This window comes from Camellia sinensis, chromosome 6 (genome assembly GCF_055761805.1).
Source record: "Camellia sinensis isolate YWXY chromosome 6, ASM5576180v1, whole genome shotgun sequence".
Classification (NCBI taxonomy): Eukaryota; Viridiplantae; Streptophyta; class Magnoliopsida; order Ericales; family Theaceae; genus Camellia; species Camellia sinensis.
The window spans coordinates 192,858,401-192,883,697 of record NC_138966.1 but is presented as its reverse complement, the minus strand read 5'-3'; the positions used below and the strand labels follow the sequence as shown (position 1 = coordinate 192,883,697).

The window sequence follows — 25,297 nt, the reverse complement described above, 5'->3', positions numbered from 1 at the left end:
GACGGTGAACAAATTAACGGTTGACAAAAAACTGTTTTGATCATATAGCTATCGATATCCGATCAACGTAATTTTTTTCAGACATATAGTACTCGACGATTTCTACATATTTCACGATTCAGATTATCAAAATGAGACCCGTGATGAACCCCTACAAACTCAACAATATCAGACTGGATAGAAGCCATGCCTATTTATCTATATAGATACGTATGCCATGCTTGCTTTGTCAACTCATTTCAAGCACATGGCATAGAAAGTCTAATTTGCTTTCCTTGATGAACAGTCAACTCCTTTGGAATTTAACGATGAATTCAAAACTATAGCTTAACACCCATTTGATTAGACAGATTGTAGTATAAAATTAAAATAATTATTTTACGAGACTCATATTTTATTATTTAATTTTAATTTTTATAATTTAAATTAGATTCTGTCGGATATTTTATCAATAAAATTGTGAAAATTTTTAATTCTATCACTAATAATACAAAATAAATATATAATTATAATTGTACATCTTCATATATATTACAAAACAAATATTGCGAATTACACTAATAGTTCGTATAATTTGGGACTTGTGTCATTTTGGTTTTTTATTTTTCAATTGTGGTACATTTGTTCCTGAAATTTTGAATCTTCATCCAAATAAGAACAATTGAAAATACCATTACTTAATTTCAAGGGTAAAATCGTCAATTTGATAAAATATAAGCTAATTTGACTAAAAAAATGTCAAAAAAAAATTAATTTTTAAAAATTATTTCTATCCACCAAAGATAAAATTATGAAAAATTGATAAATCTTTTAGACATTTATTATTTTTTTTAACCAAATTAATTTTTATTATGTTTTTGGATTATAATCATGTAATGAGTGATTGTTTGGATTTTAATATATAATCGATATATTTAATACATGAAATGTTTTTAGTTTTGAATTTTTTGATTTAATTGATTGATTTAATAATGATATCAAAGTTGTCGCCATATTTGACTTTTGAAAAAATAGAAAATAATTTAATGAAAATAAAAACAACCACCCACTACATGATTATCATCCAAATACATAATAAAAATTAATTTGGTAAAAATAAATAAATGAATAAATGTCTAAAAGATTTATCAATTTTACATAATTTTATTTTGGGAGCTTTTTTCATAAATCCATCTTTAATTACTTATGTTCCATCCAATTCATATTCTTTTTGACTATTCCATTAAGTCCTATTTGAGATAAGAAGATCAAAATACCATTTTCATCTACTTATGTTCTATTTAGTTCATATTATTTTCTTATGTTTCAATAAGTCCTATGGGTGACATAATTACCAAAATACTCCTAATGTGAATGTTCACACCATCAATGTGAATGTTCATATCGTCAATGTGTAGCGGCCCGTCCTATGTACAATGTGAATATTGACATTGACATGTTAACATTCACATTGATAGGAGTGTAAACTTAGCCCGCGGCCTGTGAGCGACCCGGGGCGAGCCCGGTCCGGCCCGTGACAATGTGAATATTCACATTGACATATTAACATTCACATTGATAGGACGTTAAAATTGGCCCGCGGCCTGTGGGTGGCCCAAAGCTCGCCCGTTGTTGGGGCGGGCCTGGCCCGTTGATAATGTGAATATTCACATTGACATGTTAACATTCACATTGATAAGAGTGTAAAATTGACTTGCGTCCCATGGGCGGCCCGAAGCCCGTGAGCGGCCCGGGGCGAGCCCGGCCCGGCCCGTGACAATGTGAATATTCACATTGACATACTAACATTCACATTGATAGGAGTATAAAATTGGCTCGCGGCCCGAAGACGACAACCTCGGGTCGGGTCGGTGGGCCTAGGCCTAGGCTCGAGCTTAGGCCGGGCTTGGGCGGGCCTGGCCATTTTTTTTTAATTCTTTTTAATTTTTTCTACCAAAATTTTATTATTTTCCACAAAAAAAGACATTGTGCCACAGGCGGGCTGGGCCTCGGACCGAGCCTTGAATGGGCCTTAAGCGGGTCGATGGGCCAGGCTGGGCTTCAAAGTGATGGCCTAGGCCCTAGCCTAGGGTCTCGGACATGCTCGGGCTCGGACCCAAATGAGCCTGCCCCGGGCCATAGGCGGCCTTCGAGCAGCCCACGGGCGGCGGGCCAATTCTACATTCCTATCAATGTGCATGTTAACATGTCAATGTGAATATTCACATTGTCAACGGGTCGGGCCTACCTTGGGCCGCGGGCGAGCTTCGGGCAGCGAGCAAATTTTACACTCCTATCAATGTTAATGTTAACATGTCAATGTGAATATTCACATTGTCACGGGTCGGGCCAAGCCCGCCTCGGGCTGCGGTCGGGCTTCGGGCCGCCCACAGGCTGCGAGCCAATTTTACACTCTTATCAATGTGAATGTTAGTATGTCAATGTGAATATTCACATTGTCAATGGGCCGGGCTAAGCCCGCCCCGGGCTGCGGGCGGGCTTTTGGCCGCCCAGAGGCCGCGGACCAATTTTATACTCTTATCAATGTGAATGTTAACATGTCAATGTGAATATTCACATTGTCAACAGGTCGGCCGGGCCCGCCCCGGGTCGCCGGCGGGTTTCGGGCAGCCACGGGGCACGGGCCAATTTTATACTCTTATCAATGTGAATGTTAACATGTCAATGTGAATATTCACATTGTCAACAGGCCGGGCCGGGCCCACCCCAGGCTGCCTACGGGCCGTGGGCGGGTTTTGGGCAGCTACGGGGCGCAAGCCAATTTTATACTCTTATCAATGTGAATATTCACATTGTCAACGAGCCGGGCCCCCCCACGGGCCGTGGGCGGGTTTCGGGCAGCCACGGGGCGCGGGCTAATTTTACACTCCTATCAATGTGAATGTTAACATGTCAATGTGATTATTCACATTGTCAACGGGTCGGGCCGGGCCCGCCCCGGGCCGCGGGCGGGCTTTTGGCCGCCCACGGGACGCTGGCTAATTTTATACTCTTATCAATGTGAATGTTAACATGTCAATGTGAATATTCACATTGTCAATGGGCCGGGCCGGGCTTGCCCCTAGCCGCAGGCGGGCTTTTGGCCGCCCATGGGCCGCGGACCAATTTTATACTCTTATCAATGTGAATGTTAACATGTCAACATGAATATTCACATTGTCAACGGCCCGGACTGGGCCTGCCCCGGGCCGCCCATGGGCCACGAGCGGGTTTCGTGCCGCCACGGGACGCGGGCCAATTTTACACTCCTATTAATGTGAATGTTAACATATTAATGTGAATATTCACATTGTCAACGGGCCGGGCCCGCCCCGGCTCGCAGATGGGTGTCGGGCTGCCCACGTGCCAATTTTACATTCCTACCAATGTGAATTTTAAAATATAAATGTTCACATCATAAAATTGCTAATCGTTCAAAAAATATTTATAAGGGTATCAAAATTAAATATAAGGGCATAAGTGTCCAAGAAAATAGTGTAAATCAAGAAAATGGACTTTATGGAATAAAACTATACATACATGGGACTAAATGGGTTAAAAAATTCCTTCACGGACTTCTTGAGTTAAAACATTTCCAAATGGGATTTATCAATAATTTTCCCTTTTATTTTTAATGGATAAAAATAATTTTTAAAAATTCAAAAATATTTTTTTGACATTTATTTTTGTCAAATTAGTTTATATTTTTATCAAATTGATGATTTTGCTCTTCAAATTAAGCAATGGTATCTTCAATTGTTCTTATTTGGAACAAAATTTAAAATTTATGGTCAAATGTGTCACAATTAAAAAGTCAGAGACCAAAATAACACAAGTCCCAAACTATAAGGACTATTAATTTTATTCACCCAAACAAATATGAATAAGAGATAATTATTTATCTCGCTAATTCAACCCAATAACCAAATCTATACTAATCTCATAGATTGTTAATTCTATTACCAAACATAATGTAAAAGTATTGCCTACAAAATTAATTTCTATTTGGGTTTTTTATCAATAAAAAAAATGAAAGTAATGAATAAAAAATTTACAAAGATAAACCAAATATTATTTTCAAACATTTATGGTGTATTATAAAATGCATTTTTTTCTTTTAAATTTTAAAGGCATTTATGTGTAGTGAATATATGAATTATTATTTCTTGCTCTATGTACACAATTTAATTGAGGAATGTAAGTAAATTTTATCTTGTTAAATCTAATCACTTAAAGAGCATCCAAATATTGTAAAACTTCAATCTTTCTGTTTCTTGAAGAAATATTTAAATAAATTGAGACAAATTATAATTATAATAAATTGAAGAAATATTCAAGAGATGGTGAAATACAGTTTTACCATCTACACAGATACTAATAATTTACAAATGATGATGCATATCGAGAATTTATTCATAAAAAACTTATGGTAGATGATATAGTGTGGTGTGGTTGAAATTGTCCACTATAAAAAAACAAAAAACAAAAAACAAAAAATGAATTAGAAAAGTCAATAGAAGCATTTCAATAAGCAGTCAGAAAAAAGATATTAGAAAGGGGTTTAGTTGTTGAAGAACCGTTCATCATTGAATTAAATGGCGAACGAAGAAAAAAGCTACCCATTGAGGACTTGGTAATTCGTCTCTCACTAGCATTGGAAAATACTTAATAAAAATATTCAACTACTCTCATCTATCTATATCTATAAATAGACAGACTTTCCGTGCTTAGATATCTATCTCCTTCTTCAAGTAACTAGGCATAGAAATTCCAATTTGCTTCCGAGAAAAAAAGAAGCTATTGCAATATTGTGTTTTTTCGTTTTCGAGTGATAAAAATGGGCACTCACCTTATCCTTGTAACCGTAGCTATCATGGCGCTGGCTTCCACACTTGTCTCTGCTTCAGACCCTAGTCCTCTACAGGACTTCTGTGTTGCTATCAATAACTCTGATGGTATATTTTATGCTCATCTCTATCTCCCAACTTTGAGCCTTCCAAACTTAAGTTTTAGATTTTGAAATATGATTTTAGTGAAAACACTTATTCAAAGCGATTGTATTTTGATAATAATTAAAAACTCAATTTTTCGTCGCAATTCATGTTAGTTTTTCATTTAGAAGTCAAATACTGATTGATTAATTGTACTTCTTGTAACATAAATTTGTTTTTTTTTTGTCATTTTGATAATCAATATTTTAGTGGTGCCAATTTTGTATTCATAGTATTAAATATGTATTAAAACAGTCTCCCTCGCTGACATCGTCAATATTCATCATCAAAATAAGTAGTATTTTTTGAACATAACATTAGCTAAAAAAATGGTTGATTACACTTTTGGTCCTCAAAATATACAATATGTTCATTTTGATCTCCAACATTTTAATTGTTTTAATTTGTAAAGGACCAATATTTAGTTTCTTAGATGTCATTATTCTAACATTATTGAAAATTAGTTAGTATATATAACATTTTATTTCTTTCACCCAATCTTACTGAAGCACAACTCTATTTCTTTTGCATTGCAGTGTTTGTGAATGGCAAAGTCTGCAATGACCCAAAGCTTGCCACATCCGATGACTTCTTCTTTTCTGGCCTACTTACTCCTCAAAACACATCGAACCCAGTTGGATCGATGGTCACTCCCGTAAACGTTATGCAAATACTAGGCCTCAATACTCTTGGCATCTCCTTAGCTCGCATCGACTTTGCACCTTATGGCCTCAACCCACCCCACACGCATCCTCGTGCAACTGAGATCATCGTGGTCTTGGAAGGTTCTCTCTACGTCGGCTTTGTGACCTCCAACACTGACAACCGTCTCTTCACAAAGGTCTTGTACCCAGGAGATGTTTTTGTGTTCCCGCAGGGTCTCATTCACTTTCAATTTAATAATGGAAAGACTAATGCAGTAGCTCTTGCTGCCCTAAGTAGCCAAAACCCCGGAACCATTACAGTTGCTAATGCAGTATTTGGCTCGAAACCAATGATTTCTGATGATGTTCTTGCCAAGGCATTCCAAGTAGACAAGAAGGTGGTAGACTATCTTCAAGCTCAGTTTTGGTATCCCAACAACTAGAGAAACAAACAACAGAGAACCCATGAATCTATTTGTTAAACTTTAAGCAAATATGATTTAATAGATAACATAAATAAGTGGGTTGGTTATGAATGATTTCCTTAAAATTGTTTTCCTATGATTTTATAATAATGAAGTTTGTTAAATAGTACTCTTTATCTCTCTTCTCATATAATGATGACATTTTCATGATATTTTTCTAGGCTTCCTATTGATAGAATGATTACACACTTGATCTTTCTTTAGGGTTTCATATCAATAGCTATTAGACAACAACAGATTGAAATTTCTTTGCTTTGAAATTTCTCTATAAAAACTTGAGAGACCCCAACTACTATGAAAATATTTCGTGTTCTTTATGCTATAAAATTTCTCTGGTTTGAAATTTCTCTAGTTTGCTCAAAAATTTCTCTGTGCTTTGACCAATTTTGTTTGATTTGTTCACATTTTTCTCTGTAGTTTGAACAAGCCAGAAAAAATTATAGAGAAAATTGTGCTACTCACAAACCAATTCTTCAATAATTTTTACAAGAAAACAACATGCTAAGTTCATCAAAGAACTTAAAATACAAAATCTACTTACAATTTAAAAAACAGCAAACACTACACATCCCGACAGATCAGAAATAAAATTCAAAGTTAGAAATCCAGTGAAAATCAAACTAGAAACACAAATTAGTGGAAGTTTAATGTGGGCAGGGAAAATTCAAATGCCAGAGAAAATCAGAGAGACAACTAGCCATAGAAATTCAAGCAAGGCACAGAGAGAAAGAGAGTCCAATGTATTTGGAGAAAATTAATCTAAATGGGATATCTTAGTGCTAGAGACAATTCATCTCAAAAGGAAAATTACACACAAGGAAACAACTAATCAATAAAAATCAAACAAGTAACCTATATTGGTGAGAGTTTAATATTTTCAGGGAAAATTCAAATACCAAAGAAAATTCAGCTCAAGGAACAACTAACCAATGAAAATCAAACAAATAACACAAATTAGTGGAAGGTTAATGTCGTCAAGAAAAATTAAAATGCCAGAGAAAATCAAAGAGACAACTAGCTATAGAAAATCAAGCAAAGTACAAAGATTAAAGTGAATCCAATGTGTTTAGAGAAAATTGTGATGGCAGAGAAAATTCATCTCAATGGAAAAATTACACACAAGGAGACAACTAACCAGTGAAAATCAAACAAGCAACATAATTTGATGGGTTAGGAAAAATTCAGATGCCAGAGAATATCAATCAAAGCACATAAGTTAATATGACTATAATTGTGGTTAGAGAGAATTCGGTGTGACGACCGGGTCTTTTCCTTCTTTCTTTTTTTCTTTCTTCGTTTCATTGCCCTTTTATCTTTGTTGGGTTTGAAACGTCTGAAATTGGTTTTCTAGTTCTTATTTCATTCGGTGTTGAATTTCGGATGTTTTGGAGGGTGCGCAGGTGAGTCCGGAGTGTCCGGGAGCGAAGCGGGAAACTTGGGCTGCTGGGCCAAGGCCGCACGTACGGGGCCCTAGGCCGTACGTGCGGAGAAAGGCCGCACGAGCGGTGGGAGAGGCCGCTCAAGCGGTAGAGGTTGAAACCCAGAATTTTGCATTCTGAAATGGGCCGCACGAGCGGTGGAGGTGGGCCACTCGAGCGGTGGGAGAGGCCGCACGAGCGGCCGACTGGGCAGTCCGAAACTCTATTTTTTTATTTCTTTTTGGTCCGAATACATCTCTCAGTTTGGTCATCTCTCTTTCACTCTAAACCCTATTTTTCTCTCCCTTCTCTCTAGAAAACCTTCTAAAGCACCTAAAACTCTTTGATTCTTGCAAATCTTGGGTCAATATCATCATCATTCCTCACAAATCTTCAAGATCCAAGCTAGGGCTCCTCTTGATGTGGTGTAAAGTGAAGGATCAACCATTTTGACTCTAGGGTTTCATCTCATCTTTCATCAACAAGCCTGAGGTAGGGATTTCCATGATTTTCTTCAATGCTTCCCCTATAGATAGACATGTGTTAAGTTTGTATTGCATAAAACCATGTGGTTATGGATTATTTTTGAAAATCATGATAGAGGGTATAAGGTATGAATGTAGAGATAGAAATTTCATGAGATGGGTTGGTGTTGGGTTAAATTTGGGGTGTGATTCATTATATTCATGATTAGAGAGGCAAAGCCCTAAATTTCGTAGTAATGCCTATTATATAAAAAGGGGGTTAACATTGTAAAATAATGATGTCATGAGTTTAAGAAATGAGACTAATGATTTGGAAGTTGAATTAAGAATAAATTGGGTTTTTGGGTTGAAATGTTGACTTGTGTTAGATTGATTATACTTAAACACGATCAACTGATGTTTTTTTTTTTTTTGTTATTTGTTAAAAAGGAAATTTTAATCATGAGTTTAGAATATTTTCGGGTGCACTACCTTTAAATAGAAATTGTGTAAATTACAACCTCGTTAGCCATGATTGAAATCCCTTATTTTAAATGAAGAAAATTGAGTTAGTTATGTTTTGGTGTAATGAAATAAATGGATTGAGGCAAAGGGTGGAGAACATTAATGTGGAGGAATAGGTAATTGATTTTGAAATGAAAGAATGGAAGACTAACATTTTGTAAATTTCAGAAAATTTACTTGAGATTGAATCACAAATGTACTTTATTTTACTATTGTGTAATTGGACCCAAAGTTTCATGTGAAGTGGCTAATGGTATTATGTGTTTAATATATATATATATATACATATGGTTAGAGGTTTTGTCCTTGGTCATCGGTGGAGGATGACATTGTGAATGTTGTTATGATTATGTGACTGTAGTACACTTGTGTTATCTGTGAATGTGGTTTGAAATGATGGTTGGAAGATGTGTAATGCGCTGAGAATCAGAGGTACCATTACCTTCTAGCTAGCGCTTGGAGAATTGGCTGTGCTGAGAATCAGAGATACCATTCCCTTCCAACTAGCGCCTGGAGAATTGGCTGCGCTGAGAATCAGAGGTACCATTCCCTTCTAGCTAGCGCCTGGAGAAATAGAGCAGAGGTACCATTCCCTTTCAGCTGGTGTCTCGTAAATTGGCATGTTGTTGTGAGGGGTGTATCATTGACTTACCGTGCTGCAGGCACGTAGAGCAAGGGTTATTTATCGTTGTTGTTCAGTTTGATTGCGTGTATAATGTGTTTTGATAATTATGATTTTGTAAGGTAAATTGTCTCATATGTTGAGTAGAGGTGTTTATGTAGACTTAGATGTGCTAGAGAGTGGTTGAGGGAGTTTCCATCATAAGTTATTTTATTGAAGGTATTCCTTACATCTTGAGTCAGATCATGTTTATATTTGGGTTACGAATAACGTGAGGAAAACGGATTTAATAAACGTGTTTTCAAAAAAAAAATAAAGGGGATATTACGTGGTCTTTTGTTACAAATGGAAAATATGGTTATCGAGTAACAATTATCTTGAAATGCGAGATGGGTAAGGAAAGCGAAACTTGGTTTTGTTGTTCAAACTGAATGTTTTTGAGAAAAGTATTATGTAAGTATACTTTGGTTATAAAACGTCACATTATTTATATGATATGAGATTAGCATTCATGATCATAGCTATCTGTAAGTTGTTATTGTTGAGGATCATGTTGAGATCTCTATTGGACTTTATGTATAGTGATTCTGGTATTCCCTTTACTGTTCAGTTTTATTCCGGACTCGGTTCCGTGGAGTTGGCAGTTGTGTCTACCTTGTTGTCGTCCTTTAATTCCATTTGATTGAGTTTTAGGATGTGTTGGGCATGTTTCGAACAGATGGGTTGAGCCTTGGTCTAATTTCTTGTTGCCAGGTTTTTGGTCGTTCCGCTCAAGCGGGTCGTCTAGCGCTTGAGTGGAGATTACACACTCCCAGTATTTTCGTGCTCTGCAAAACTTCTGCAGGTGTGATTTCTACGCTCGAGCGGATTTCCTGCGCTCGAGCGGGTCGCGCTCGAGCGGGTAGTACTTTTTTGGTGTAAGTTCTGGAAGGGGAAAATCTAAGCTCGAGTGGGCTGGTTTTCACGCTCAAGCGGATGTACTTTATTCTTGTGTCTTGGAGCTCGAGCGGGCCTTCTTACGCTCGAGCGAATTCAGTATTTTGTTCTTGGCGCTCGAGCGTTGTGTTTTCCGCTCGAGCGGACCTGTCGTATATCAGAAGGCAGTTGGGTATTTTTAAGTCACTTTTTACATCCTCACTCTCTCTCTTACTTTTCAAAAACGCCATTTGAGAGCTTCTTTCTCTAAAACCTCCACTTCTCTCTAAGTATTGATCTAGTAGAAGTTGTTTCCTCACCTTTGGCCTTTACAAAAAGGTTGTTGATCGTCGAGGACTATCTTTTGATCCGAGAAATTTGTGATTTTGAGCATCTTCATTTTCGTCATCTCCTTCGTTGGGTTTCATCTTTTGTGGTAGGGATTCCTACTCACTCTTATGGGTTTTGACCTAGATTTTTGGGCACTTTGTTAAATAGTTTGATTTTGAGATCTAGGGTTTCAAAATGTATAAAAGGGGGTTTGTTATTTTGATTCTAAAATGTGTATTTTGGGTTTCAAAATAATGATATTGTTGTTGGTTGTTGATATTTGGACTCTTGGGTCTATATTGGGAAATGGGGTAGAAAACCCTAATCTGTTGTATAAATTAATTGGTATAATTAATTTGGAAAAATTGTTGTTATTTGGAATTGAGTTGGAAATAATGAAATTGGCTCATTATATTGTAAAATGGTAGAGTTGGATTTATTAATCACTCATTCTTGAAAACATTGATATTTTATTTGTTGGAACTTTTATTATCTGTTTAGAAATAATTGCTTTGGGCTACCGGTGGAGGGTAGTTTTGATTGTTGTAGACAATGCATGATGATTAGGCAAACTAAAACTAATCAAGTGGATGTGTCATAGAATATGACAGTTGATAGAATACATTAACGTTATGTATTGATTGATTGTGTATATGACCTATGTGTATATACGTTGTGTGTATAGGAGGAGATAGGGGATGTACTCTACGGTTTAGGGGAAGATAGGGGATGGACCTCTAAACCGGATGTTGTTTGGGAGGAGATAGGGGATGGACTCCACTGATACAGCTCATATGCTTGTCAGTTAGTGTGTTGATATAGCTCATGTGCTTATCTGTTGAAGTGTGGATATAGCTTGTATGCTTATCCGTTGAGATGATGATGTAGCTTATATGCTTATCTGATAAGATGTTGATACAGCTTGTATGCTTATCTATTGCGAACTGGGAAACGTTTAATATGAATTATTATTTCGTTTAGAGTGTGTGGCCAGGTTCTGAGCCACGGGTATGAATTTGGAAATTGGATAAGAAAAGAAAATGAAATGAAACATAGACATAGTGGTCATGTAATGGAAATGGTTTATGAATTGATTTATGGGAGTTAAACATTTATCAATTGATAATGTCTTAGTTACTGCTCATATTGTGTTTAGCATATCTCTACTGGGCGTTGGCTCACCCTATATGGGACATTATTTTTAGGTATAGGTAGCATGCCACCTCCAAGGACATAGCTTGGATGGTTATAGGAGTTGAAGACTCTTTTTGATTATTTTGCCTGTATTACATGTATATCAAGCCAAAGGCTTATTTTGTATAAAGCTAATACTCTTCTTTTGTGTAACCAAGTGTTGACTTGGAAAGCTGTAAGCCCGTAGGGCATTTCCTGTTGTTGTTAACATGTGATACTGTTATAAGAACTACTCTAATGAATGGAAACGTGTTGATTTTCTTATATTACTGCATGTCTGAATGATAGGTATTATGTATTTTTTTTAGGGCATTACAACTTGGTATCAGAGCGTACCGAGTTCGAATACTTTGGGTACGTGAGAAGTGATTAGTATCACAATGGGTTTGTCTCGCTCGATAGAGACTTAGATATAGTGTCATATGCTATGTGTTTAATTGATAACATGCTTATGTGACTATATGGGTATGGAATGTAGTTTCTAGGATGTTGATTGGATCCTTGGGTTTCTGGGAGTCTTGTTGGAAAGGCACTTGATCAATGCTGTTTCTAATTGGAACTCTAGTAACGCCTCGGGATTGTCATTATCCAGAAATGAAATTCGTAGTTGCTTGCATGATTATGTGCTTACGTGGAGTGAATTACAGTTGTCCATGCATTAGGACGTGAGTGTTATAGCTTCGGCACATTTGTGAATGTGCTAATAGTGTTGGTTACCTTTATTAGGATGTCAGGACGAGGACGTGGTAGGCAGGAGATGCCTTTACCAGATGATATTCCGGCACAGCAAGAGGGAGTTGGTCAGGCCAATGTGGCCGAGCCAGTGGGTCAACAGGCTATGAGTGCCTTGGCCCGAGAAATAGCAGGAGCTTTGGGTATTCTCAGAGCTGGGAATCAGGAGCAGGCCCACGCAGCTGAGGCAGGGCCTTCCTTCTTGAAGAGGGAATTCTTCCGGTCCAATCCGGACGAGTTTGTTGGGGGATCTGAAGGAGCCACTTAAGGCTAACGAGTGGTTGGAACAAATGGAGAAGACGTTCGAGATGCTTGGCATCGAGGACGGGGCTTTAAAAGTGACCTTGGCATCCTTCCAACTGAAGGGAGATGCAGGTCAATGGTGGAAGTACGAGAAGGGCAGTGTTGGTGGTGCATGGGAGGCGTTTGTGAATGCTTTCCAGGAGAAGTTTTTATCTTCAACTGCTAGGGAGAAGCTAATGGAACAGTTTTGCCAGCTTAAACAGCAGGGTTTGTCAGTGGCCGAGTTTGAGGCTACTTTTACTAGCTTGTCTAGGTTCGCACCTGAACTTGTGGCGTCTGAGGAATGTCGTTGCTTAGAGTTTGAGCGGAAGTTGAGGCGTGGACTCAAGTTGAGGGTTGGAGGGTCCTTTATTCGAGAGTATAGACATTTGGTGGATACTGCAGCTCATATGGAGATTATGATGCAGGAGGAGGAGGAAGGGCCGAGAGGCTCCAAGAGGAGCCAATATGGTCAGGGTGATAGCAGGAGACAGAGGGGTTCTAACCCTCAGCAGTCTCAGGGTGGTTTGGCTAGATTGACCTTTCCAGTGCCGAGTGCAGGCTCCGGGAGAGGTAACCAGGGAGGTGTGACTTGTTTCACTTGTGGCCAGCTGGGTCACAAGTCTTCAGTTTGCCCGCAGAAGGTAGGGGGTCAGCGAGCTGCCTCTTCTTCAGCTAGACCTCAAGGCCAGAGTCAGGGCAGGGGCCAGCCTTTGTCTTGCTATCAGTGTGGTCAGCCTGGGCACCTGAAGAGGTTTTGCCCATAGTTGAGTGCCACTTCGGGGGCGTCTGGTTCTAGGCAGACGCAGGGTTATCAGCCAGCTCAATTTGCGTAGGCCTCGAGGGCCAATCTGGGAGCTTCGTCATCCCAGTTTGTGTAGCAGTCTTTTGCTCCTAGAGGTGACAGGTGGATCAGGGGCCTACAGGGTGTGTGTATGCTGTTACCACGCAGGACCTAGTACCGGCTCCATCAGTTGTGAGAGGTACCTTTCTGTTTTGCAACTTGGTTGCTAGTGTGTTGATTGATACAGGTGCATCTTATTCTTTTGTATCTGCTGCATTCGCATCTGTGTTGGAGTTGGAGTTGGCACTATTAGCATCTCCTATATGTGTTGTATCACCTGTTGGGGGTGAATTGATTTTGAAACACGAATGTAGAGGTTGTGATATAGAGGTCGCCGACCGTAGGCTTCCTTTTCCTTTTGCTGTTATGCCCATGAAGGGTTTTGATGTTATTCTGGGTATGGACTGGCTATCGTCATACCGAGCTGTTATTGATTGCTACCGCCAGAGGGTCACAGTATGTACCTTGAGCGGGAAGTGTTTCCATTTCTTGGGGGATCAGGTTGGTAGTGTGTTACCACCGGTGTATGATCCACGAGGGCGGAGTGAGCTTAGTGGTCTTCTTGCTAGCCTTTTGAGTAGTGAGTGTGATGAGACCCAAAATGTGTTGCCGAGGGTGGTTTGTGAGTATTCGGATGTTTTTCCCGAGGATCTTGTTAGTTTGCCACCTCACCGAGAGATAGAGTTCTCTATTGATTTAGTGCCCGGCACGGCGCCGATTTCTATGGAACCTTACCGTTTTGCCCCAGCCGAGTTGAGTGAGTTGAAGATTCAGCTCCAGGAATTGTTAGATAAGGGCTTCATCCGCCCTAGTGTTTCGCCGTGGGGAGCACCGGCCCTCTTTGCTAAGAAGAAAGACGGTGCCTTGAGATTGTGTATCGATTACCGGAAGTTGAATCGGGCTACAGTCAAGAATAAGTACCCTATGCCCCGTATAGATGATTTGTTTGACTAGTTGAAGGGTTCCTGTTGTTTCTTTAAGATAGACTTGAGATCGGGTTACCACCAGTTGAGGGTCAGAGAGGAGGATATTCCAAAGACGGCATTCCGTACGCGGTATGGCCATTATGAGTTTCTGGTGATGCCATTTGGGCTTACCAATGCACCGGCAGTCTTCATGGACTTGATGAACCGGATCTTCTGGAAATTCTTAGATCATTTTGTAGTTGTTTTCGTGGACGATATTCTGATTTATTCGCCTTTTGAGGAGGAGCACGAGGAACACTTGAGAGTGGTGCTTGAGCTGCTTAGAGCCCATAGGCTATATGCCAAATTTGGGAAATGTGAGTTATGGCTAGGAGAGGTCAAGTTCTTAGGCCATGTGGTATCCGGGAAAAGAGTGTCTGTTGATACGTCCAAGGTTGAGGTAGTGCAAGATTGGGCACAGCCTAAAAGTGTCTTTGAGATCCGTAATTTTCTGAGATTAGCTGGGTATTACCTCCGGTTTGTGAGAGATTTCTCCAGGCTAGCTTCACCATTGACTAGATTGACGCGGAAAAGGGTCAAGTTTGTGTGGAGTGAGACTTGCGAAAAGTCGTTCCAAGAGTTGAAAGTTAGATTGACCACTGCTCCGGTCTTGATTATTCCGGAGAGAGGGTTGAGTTATGCAGTCTATTGTGATGCCTCACGAGAGGGTTTGGGTTGTGTGCTGATGCAAGAGAGGAAAGTAGTAGCTTATGGCTCACGTCAATTGAAAGTTCACGAGAAGAATTACCCTACACATGACCTAGAACTAGCAGTTGTGATTTTTGCTTTAAAGATTTGGAGGCACTACCTTTATGGTGAGAGGTTCGAGGTGTTCTCGGACCATAAGAGTTTGAAGTACCTGTTTACACAGAGGCACTTGAATTTGAGGCAAAGAAGGTGGATGGAGTTCATTGAGGACTATGATTTTGAGTTGCACTATCACCCGGGAAAGGCCAATGTTCTGGCCGATGCCCTTAGTAGGAGATCCATTAGTGATGTAGCTTGTATAGCCATCCAAGAATGGGAGATGTTGTGTGCACTTGGCGAGTTTGATTTGCTTCTGGGCAGATCCGTTGAGGCTGCGGCCTTGTTTTCTGTTGTTGCACAGCCTACACTCGTGACTCGGGTGTTAGAGGCACAGAGAGGTGACCTTGAGGTGGAATCCCTCCGAGAGAAGATCTCCAGTGGGAAGGTTGAGAAAGGTTTGACGGTGTATCTCGACCTGAGTGTGAGATACAGAGACCGTTTGTTTGTGCCGGAGTCTTGCCGAGAGGAAGTACTCCGAGAGTTTCACCATTCACGCCTTGCGATGCATCCGGGAGGCACTAAGATGTATCGTGATTTGGGTCGCCAGTTCTAGTGGCGGGGAATGAAAAGAGATGTGGCAGTTTTCGTGTCTAAGTGCCTTACTTGCCAGCAAGTGAAGGCCGAGCATCAGAGGCCAGCGGGTTTTCTACAACCCTTGCCTATTGCCGAGTGGAAGTGGGAGCATGTCACTATGGACTTCGTCGTAGGTCTTCTAAGGACTCAGTGGGGTAGTGATGCTATTTGGGTGGTTGTAGACCGGTTGACTAAGTCGGCGCATTTTATCCCTATGCGCGTGAGAGATTCGGTAGATCATCTCGCCGACTTATATATTCGGGACATAGTGAGATTGCACGGAGTCCCAGTGACGATCGTCTCAAATAGAGATCCTCGTTTTACTGCTAGGTTGTGGCAGAGTCTGCAGAGTGCCTTGGGTACTAGATTGACCTTTAGTACGGCTTACCATCCTCAGACTGACGGGTAGTCCGAGCGTACTATTCAGATCCTTGAGGATATGCTTCGAGGTTGTGTCCTTGACTTTAATGGGACGTGGGAGAGGCACTTGCCCTTGGTGGAGTTTGCCTACAACAACAATTTCCAGTCTAGCATCGATATGGCACCATTTGAGGCCTTGTATGGCCGACCGTGTAGGTCTCTAGTTTGTTGGGCCGAGGTAGGTGATGCACCTTTGTTGGGTCCGGAGTTGGTTAGGGAGACGACGGAGAAAGTTGAGCTTATCCGTAGGAGGCTTGTTACAGCCCAGAGTCGCCAAAAGAGTTATGCCGACCATAGGAGGAGGCCTTTGGCGTTTAAGGTAGGTGATCAACGTTTTCTTGAAAATATCACCTAGGCGAGGTTTGATGAGGTTTGGGAAGAGTGGGAAGTTATCCCTTCGGTTTATCAGTCCCTTTGAGATCCTTGAAAGGATTGGGGAAGTTGCTTATCGTTTGGCTTTGCCACCGCAGTTGTCCAGGATGCATGACGTGTTTCATGTGAGTATGCTTCGGAAGTATGAGCCGGATCCATCCCATGTGTTAGATTGGACCGACTTAGAGGTAGATGAGGATGCCTCGTATGAAGAGAGACCGGTTCGGGTCTTGAATAGGCGGGATCAAGTTTTGCGAGGCAAGACCATTCCCTTGGTAAAAGTTTTGTGAAAACATCACGGAGTGGAGGAAGCCACTTGAGAACGTGAGTTGGAAGTCCATGAAAAGTATCCGGACATGTTTGTTGATGTGTAATCATGTAATGAAATTTTGTAATAATATTGAACTTTAAGAACATTATATATGTCTTAAGTTGTAAAACATTGTAAATGTTTTGGTAAATGGAAGCTGTGTTAACGTTGTGCATGTTGAGTATATTGTGAAAATGCAAGCGTGATATTAATGTTGCATGTGTTAAGGAATTGTGGAAAATGAGTTGCAATGGGTAAATTTCAAAGGAATGCATGTTGATAATGCAGGTTGTTATGTATAATGTGATATGCCTCTTGAAAAGAGATGGGATTGACCGGTAACGGGTCGGATTATTTAACATTATGTTGTAATATTGTTGGGAATGGAGAAAACTTGTTTTTGAAAAACTTGTATTTAATTTCGGGGACGAAATTCTTTAAGGGGGGAAGGTTATAGCGATTCCGGTATTCCCTTTACTGTTCAGTTGTATTCCGGACTCGGTTCCGTGGAGTTGGTAGTTGTGTCTACCTTGCTGTCGTCCTTTAATTCCATTTGATTGAGTTTTAGGATGTGTTGGGCATGTTTTGAGCAGGTGGGTTGAGCCTTGGTCTAATTTCTTGTTGAGCCTTGGACCAATTTTTCAAAGAAAAAATATGCTAACTCAAAAATTTTGGGGTAAATTATAAATACGCTAACCATAGAAGAGAAGACTGGTTAGAAATACATTATTATTATAAGCTTTGTATTGGAAAATATTAGACGATCTTTTAATGATTCTTTTAATCGTATATTTTTATTGTTGTATGGAAGGATAGTTAGAAATTTTATATTTTCTGCCAACCTTATTGTAGGAAAAATAGGAAATATTACACAGCGGAAATAAATGTAATTAGGCATACCTTTTATGCTCAAACTGAATCTTTGGGTCATGTGGATGAATCACGTGCCTCTATTGATGTCTTCAAACAATTCCGAGTAGTAGAATAGAATTACTAGAGAACTACTCACACTATTCACAGTACAAAGGCTATTATGTGTTTCTATGGAGAGAGAAAGAATAGAGAGTCTAGGAGAGAGAGAAAGATACTGATTACCTATAGGGTTAAAACCTTACTCTCCCAAAAACAATACGTATATTATGTGGGAGAGTTATAACCAACCATAACTCTATCTCTTCAAGAGATGAGATAGTGGGTTAATCACACTTATCCTCGGGATAAGTTAATCCAAGTCCAACTTGACTGGATCTCTCTTTATGGGTCTTGGGTCATGCCACCATGGGTGACCCAATCGGGTATGAATTTTAAACCCGACCCAATTTTCAACACTTATTAAGACAAAAGAGTATTTATAATTTTTAGAGTCACAATAAACAATCTAAATTTTAAATAAAACTCACAGAATGTATCTATATAGTCCTTCAAGTTGTTATGAAAATAATCTCTAACATATACCCATTTATGTATTTGCCTTTTTGATATAACTCAAAATGATAATTTTTTTTTAACCTAATCAAAGATGTTGAATAAGCATTCATCATGGAAGTAGACAAGGCAACCAAAGAAAAGAAGACTGGATAAAAAGACATTATTTTATATAGAGATATAGGTACGTATGACATGCTAGCTATGTCACCTCATTTGAAGCACACGGGTAAAAAGTCCAATTTGCTCTCCTTGGTGAACAGCCTTGGCTCCTTTGGAAGTATAGTGACGAATTCAAAACTCTCGTTTAAGAACATATTTAATTGAGCGGATTAGTAAATATGATTCAAATTATTAATTTACAAGACTTATATTTTGTTGTTTGGTTTCAATTTTTATTATCTAAAATAGATTCTAATAGATATTTTACAACAAAATTGTGGAATTTTATACGATTAAAATATTGAGGATCAATTCTTCTTGTTGCAGTGATAGTCACTGAAAGGTCATCTCAAAAAATCAAAAAAATGTCTTTTAGTAGTAAAATTTAAAATGTCTCTATTAAATGCACCTTTAGAGACCAAATAACTTAATCCCGAAAGGGTTTACTTGTTACCACAAAAAATTTGGTCCCAAAAGGATAATAATTTATTATTAAATGTCTTGGTGAACCTAATTAGTTATGCTGTGTTTGGTTGAGAGATTTGTGAAAGAATTTGGAAAGGGAAAGAAAAAATATAGATAAACTGTAAATAAAATATAATTACATTTCATCTAATTTCACAAATCCTTTTTCTTTCTCTTTTCAAATTTTCTAATTAAACACAATATTAAAGAATATCCTAATAACGTAAAACTTTAATCTTTTTCTTTATTCAAAAAATATTTTAATAAGTTGAGATATAAATTATAATATTTAAAGCAGATGTTGATAATATCCTAATATCTTTAATTTTGAATCAAATGATTAAATTATGCTGACCTAATCATTCTCTTTCTTCAAGAATATTGTTTATGCTCCTTGCATTTTGTCTTTATGAATCAATCTTCTCAAGACACAAGAATAAGTCGGATACTAATAATTTACAGATGATTATGCACATCTAGGACTTATTCATAAAAACTTATGGTAGATGATGGTGCGGTGTTGTTGAAATTGTCCATTTAAAAGATAGAGGAAATATCATTTTGTCTCTCAAATTTTTATTTGTTTTTTAATTTGACCCTTAAACTTTGATTAATATTAATTTTATATCTAAAATTTTAAAATTTTGATCAATTTGGCCCTACCGTCACATTTTGTCTACAATTGAACGAAATGTGCTGATGTGGCACCAAAGTTTATTAGAAATTTTGTTTTACCTCCCAAACAATACCTTAAAACTCAATTTGTCCCCTAAATTAAATATCAATTTGTCTCTCAAACTATACCTTAAAAATCAATTTACCCCCACATCAGCACATTCCGTCCAATTGTAGACGGAATGTGACGGCAAGAGCCAAATTGATCAAAATTTTGAAAGTTTAAGCGTAAAATTAATATTAATCGAAGTCTGGGAGTCAAATTAAAAAACGCGTAAAAGTTTGGGGGATAAAATGATATTTTCTCTAAAAAAATAATAATAATAATAATAAAAACTATTTAAAAAAATGGAAGAGAAAAGTCAATAGCAGCATTTCAATAAGCAGTTAGAAAAAATTAAATGAGAATGGGGTTTAGTTGCTGAAGAACGGTTTGTCCTTGAATTAAATGGTGAATGATGAAAAATGTTACCGATTGAGGACTCGTTAATTCTTCTCTCATTGGCATTGGAATGAAAAATTCAACTACTCTTATCCATAATAGGTACGCTTTCCATGCTAGATATCTATCTCCTCCTTCAAGCAATTAGTCATAGAAATTCCAATTTTCTTCAATTACAATGGGCACCCACTTTATCCTTGTAACCATAGCATCATGGCTTTGGTTTCACTTGTATCTGCTTCTGACCCTAGTCCTGTACAAGATTTATGCTCGTCTCTCTCAACTTTCACATGTGTTGCTATCAATAATTCTGCTGGTATATTTTATGCTCGTCTCTCTCAACTTTGTGCTTTCCAAACTTAAGTCTTAGATTTTGAAATATAATTTTAGTGGCAAAAATTATTTAAAGCGATTGTATTTTGATAATAATTAAAACCTCAGTTTTCAGTTTTCCATTTTGAAGTCAAATATTGATTGATTAATTGTATTTTTCATTGTGTAAATATCTTGTTGTGTCATTTTGACAATCAATATTTTAGTGGTGCCAATTTCATATTCAAAGTATTAAATATGGATTAAAGTTGTCTCCCTCTCGCTGACATCGTCTATATTCGTCATCAAAATAAGCAGTATTTTATGAACAAAAGATACACATTAGCCACAAAAAAAAAAGAAGTTAATTACACTTTTGGTCCTCAAAATATATGATATGTTTCATTTTGGTCTCCATCATTTTAATTGTTTTAATTTGTGAAGGACCAAGGTTTAATTTGTTTGATGTCATTATTGTAACATTATTGAAAATTGATTAGTTTATATAACATTTTCTTTCTTTCACCCAATCCTAACTAAAGCACAAGTCTATTTCCTTTGCATGCAGTGTTTGTGAATGGCAAAGTCTGCAATGACCCAAAGCTTGCCATAGTCAATGACTTCTTCTTTTCCGGCCTCCTTACTCCTCAGAACGCATTGAACCTAGTTGGATTGAAGGTCACTCCCGTAAACGTTATACAAATACTAGGCCTTAATACTCTTGGCATCTCCTTAGCTCGAATCGATTTTTCACCTTATGGCCTCAACCCACCCCACACGCACCCTTGTGCAACTACAGTCATCGTGGTCTTGGAAGGTACTCTCTACGTCGGCTTCGTGACCTTCAACACTGACAACTGTCTCTTCACAAAGGTCTTGTACCCAGGAGATGTTTTTGTGTTCCCACAGGGTCTCATTCACTTTCAATTTAATAATAGAAAGACCAAATCCCACAAGGTCTTGCCGCCCTAAGTAGCCAAAACCCCGGAACCATTACAGTTGCTAATACAATATTCGGGTCAAATCCAATGATTTTTGTTAGGTTTTATTCCTGGCAATTTCGTTTAACAAAACTCTTTTCAGTTGTAATTGTATTCGATCTTTTTATTTCAGTGAGGCTATGAGTTTTAAATGCAAATCCAACCCAAATTGTGCCTTGCAAAGAAGTTTGTGGTGTTTAATTCTTTCATACGGCTGTTTGTGCGCTCGAACAGAGAATTTTTGGTTCCAGAAGTTTGATTGCCTGCAAAAGTACTGGGAGTTGCATTTTTCCGCTCAAACGGAATTTCCTATGCTCGAGCGTATAGCGATCCCGGGTTTACCCTTGTTGTACAGTGATCCGGACATGTGTCCGTGGATGTTGGTAGTTGGTTATTATCGTGTTTACATTCCTTTTTCTTCGTATTTGAGTTATAGGATGTGTTGGGCGGATTTGTTTCAGGTTGGTTGAGTTTAGAAACCAAAACTAGTTGCCCAGATTTTTGGCCTGTCCGCTCGAGCGGAGGTGTTGGCGCTCGAGCGGGGAATACACCCATCCAGTATTTGTTGTGCAGTGTTGTACGCTCGAGCGTAGGGTTGGGAGCTCGAGCGGAGGCCTGGTTCTGCAAAAGTGCTGGGCGAGTGCATTCTGCGCTCGAGCGGGAGGTTGGCCGCTCGAGCGGAAGTCTGTGAGTGGCCGCTCGAGCGGGGTGTTTTACGCTCGAGCGGAGACCTGGGTTAAAGTCCCGAATTTGTGACTCTTCAAATCACTTTTTCACTTTCTCTTCTCTCTCTTACTTTTCCAAAAAACACCATTGTTGAGTCTCTCTCTCTAGATACTACCTTCTCTCTAGGTTTTGATCTAGTAGGAGTGATTTGCTCACCTTTGGCCTTTACAAAAAAGTTGTTGATCGTCGAGGGCTACATTTTAATCTGAAAATCACGGGTTTTGGAGCACGTTGGGTTTTGTCGTCTTCTCCTTTGGGACTCCGAATTTGAGGTAGGGATATCCTACTCCTCTCTATGGGTTTTGTCTTTAAATTTTGGTATTTTGAGATGTTGGGCTTGGTTTGGTAATTTTGTGAAAGTTTGGGGCTTTTGTGTAATTTTACAAAAGTTGGGGTTTTATTCATAATAAACCTAGATGCATGTTTGGCATAGAAAAATGGAATGATTGTTGAATCATTGATGAAAATGGGACCTAAGGGTTGAAATGTTAATTATGGGAATTGACCTAATTACATTGTTTAATTAATTGGGATAATTAATTGAAAAGAATGAAGAAATGAAATGTTGATTGAATATCCATTGTGCATTTATTTTCTGTTTAGAAATAACTGCTTTGGGCTATCGGTGGAGGATAGTCGTGATTTTTGTAGACAATGCATGATGATTAGGCAAACTGAAACTAATCAATGAAATGTGTCATGGAACTTGACGGTTGATAAAATACATTAACTGTATGTATTGGGTGATTGTATATAGAACCAATGTGTTTATATACGTTTTGTGTAGAGGAGGAGATAGGGGATGTACTCCGCGGTTTAGGGGAAGATAGGGGATGTACCTCTAAACCGGTTAGTGTTGGGAGAAGATAGGGGATGAACTCCGTAGATACAGCTCATATGCTTGTCTAAAGAAGTGAAGATAGAGCTTATATGCTTATCTTTGTGATGTGTGGATATAGCTCATATGCTTATCTGTGGATATTGTGGTTATACATATCTGTTGTGGAATGTGGATATAGCTTATTTTCTTATCTGAGTATGTGGATATTGTTGATATACATATCTGTTGAGAATGTGGTTAGTGCTTATATGCCTGTCCGTTGAAAAAAAAGGGAAAAATGAAAGGAAACTTGGACTCATAAGTCGTATGACATAAATATGTGATTTATGTGATTGTATCAGTGTTGGCCATCTATCAATTGCTAACATTTTAGGCATTGTTCATGGTTGGTTTAGTGTATTTCTACTGGGCTGTGGCTCACCCTATATGGGAATATCATTTTCAGGTGCAGGTAGCATGCCACCTCCAAGGACATAGCTTGGGAGGCTTGAGGCGGACAAGTTTTGTCGTTTTACTTTTGATGTATTACATGTAACTTCAAGCCAAGGGCTTAATGTGTAAACGAGTTAGTACTCTTTGTTTGTAACCAAGTGTTAGCTTGGAAAGCTGTAAGCCTGTAAGGCATTTTGTTTTGATGTTAACATGTAATACTTATGTAATGAAACTCTAATGTATAAAAGAATGTGGTTAATTTATATGTAAATGCATGTCTTATCTGATGGGTTTATTGTTATTATTTTGAGGGCGTTACAGAGCGTCAGTCCGCTCGAGCGGCCATTCTTGCGCTCGAGCGGAGATCGCGGAACAAATTGCTATAAATATGTGTTTCGGTCAGATTTTAGGGTTACAGTTTCCAGATCTTCTTCTTGGATATTAGGGTTTATATCTGGGGCTTTTTTGCTAGTTTCTTTGACGTTTGTTTGAGTTTAAATCTGGTTTGAAAAGTATATATCAAAGGATTGTTTGTTTCGTTCAATACAAAAGAGAGTACTGTTCTTCAGTAAATTCTGTGGAATTCGAGCCAAAAGCTTTGGTGGATTTCGGAGTGGCTCACCGTCATGAATCAACATCGGCGTTGTAGATTCAATGTTGGACAAGACAATTTTGAGGTGAAGACGGGGCTGAAAGAGGCACATAGGGGTCGGTTCGATTTGGGCGTGGATTCGCTAGGTAATTGAGAGTACACTTGTGTAATTCATTTATGTCTTCTTAGTGAATTGTTTTGTGGCTTTTGTCCGTGGTTTTTTTTCACAATTGGAGGCACTCCAATTGTGATTTTTCCATGTTAAATCGTTGTATTGATTTGTCTTTGATTGTTTGATTGGGATTGCTATTTACTCATTAAAATTCATATATAATCACAAATCAATATCTAGGAGATTTCTAGATATTTCAATTTCTAATGCTGTTCTTGCCAAGGCATTCCAAGTAGACAAGAAGGTGGTAGACCATCTTCAAGCTTAGTTCTGGTATCCCAACAACTAGAGAAATAAACAATAGAGAACCCATGAATCTATTTGTTAAACTTTAAGCAAATATGATTTAATAGATAGCATAAACAAGTGGGTTGGTTATGAATGATTTCCTTAAAAATTGTTTTCTCGTAATTTTATGATAATGAAGTTTGTTAAATGATCCTTAAAATTGTTTTCTTATAATTTTATAAAATTGAAGCTTGTTAAATAGTACTCTCTCTCTCTCTCTCTCTCTCTCTCTCTCTCGCTCTCTCTCATATATTGCTAACACTCTCTTAATCTTTCTCACAACTCCCATATTCAATTTTTAAGAGACGACAATGGACCAGCTAACTTTTGGTGAACTTGGTTATGTTTTCTACGTCAAGGATATTAGAAATGTAACACCCCAACTTTTATTACTTGGATAATGTTACATTTTTCCTTTAAATCAGTCCATTTCAATAATAATAAACATCAAGGATATTTAGGAAGAAATAAATTATAATGTTCTCTCTCGTGTGCATGTAATGAAATACAATACACGTACATAGGCGTTACGTCATCAATTATAAAATAACGAAATATATAAAAGGGATTAACCCTTTTTACAATACATTGGCATTCTACCTGCATTTAAAAGGCCCCATGGCCAACAATTAACAGACTTCAAGTCTCGAGCAACTCTTCACTCCATACTTGAAAAATGATTAGCAACGTGGGATGAACACAAAGGTCTAGTAGGAATCCCAATAATCCTAAACAATAGCAATATATAGATAACTGTGATCATGAATGCTCTACGTATATATATGTATATAAGATATATGACATTTCATACTTCAAAATATGTTGGAAAATGGTTTATTATAGGCTTATTTTTTAGCCCAATTTGTGTGGGCCCCAAACGTCTTTTTGCGGTGGGTCCGAAGAGGTGACGTGT

At 38.3% G+C, this 25,297-nt stretch overlaps 2 protein-coding genes across 2 annotated transcripts in view; one reads left to right on the top strand and one right to left on the bottom strand.

The window, feature by feature from the left end:
- The window catches only part of LOC145792496 (uncharacterized), a 292,889-nt gene that overhangs the window by 235,760 nt on the left and 31,832 nt on the right, over window positions 1–25,297 (bottom strand). The window lies entirely within an intron of this gene.
- Window positions 4,703–6,208, top strand: LOC114306049 (putative germin-like protein 2-1). Its single transcript, XM_028251208.2, has 2 exons — window positions 4,703–4,934; window positions 5,507–6,208. Exons 1-2 carry the CDS (start codon window positions 4,817–4,819, stop codon window positions 6,055–6,057), a joined length of 669 nt encoding a protein of 222 aa, XP_028107009.2. The 5' UTR covers window positions 4,703–4,816; the 3' UTR covers window positions 6,058–6,208.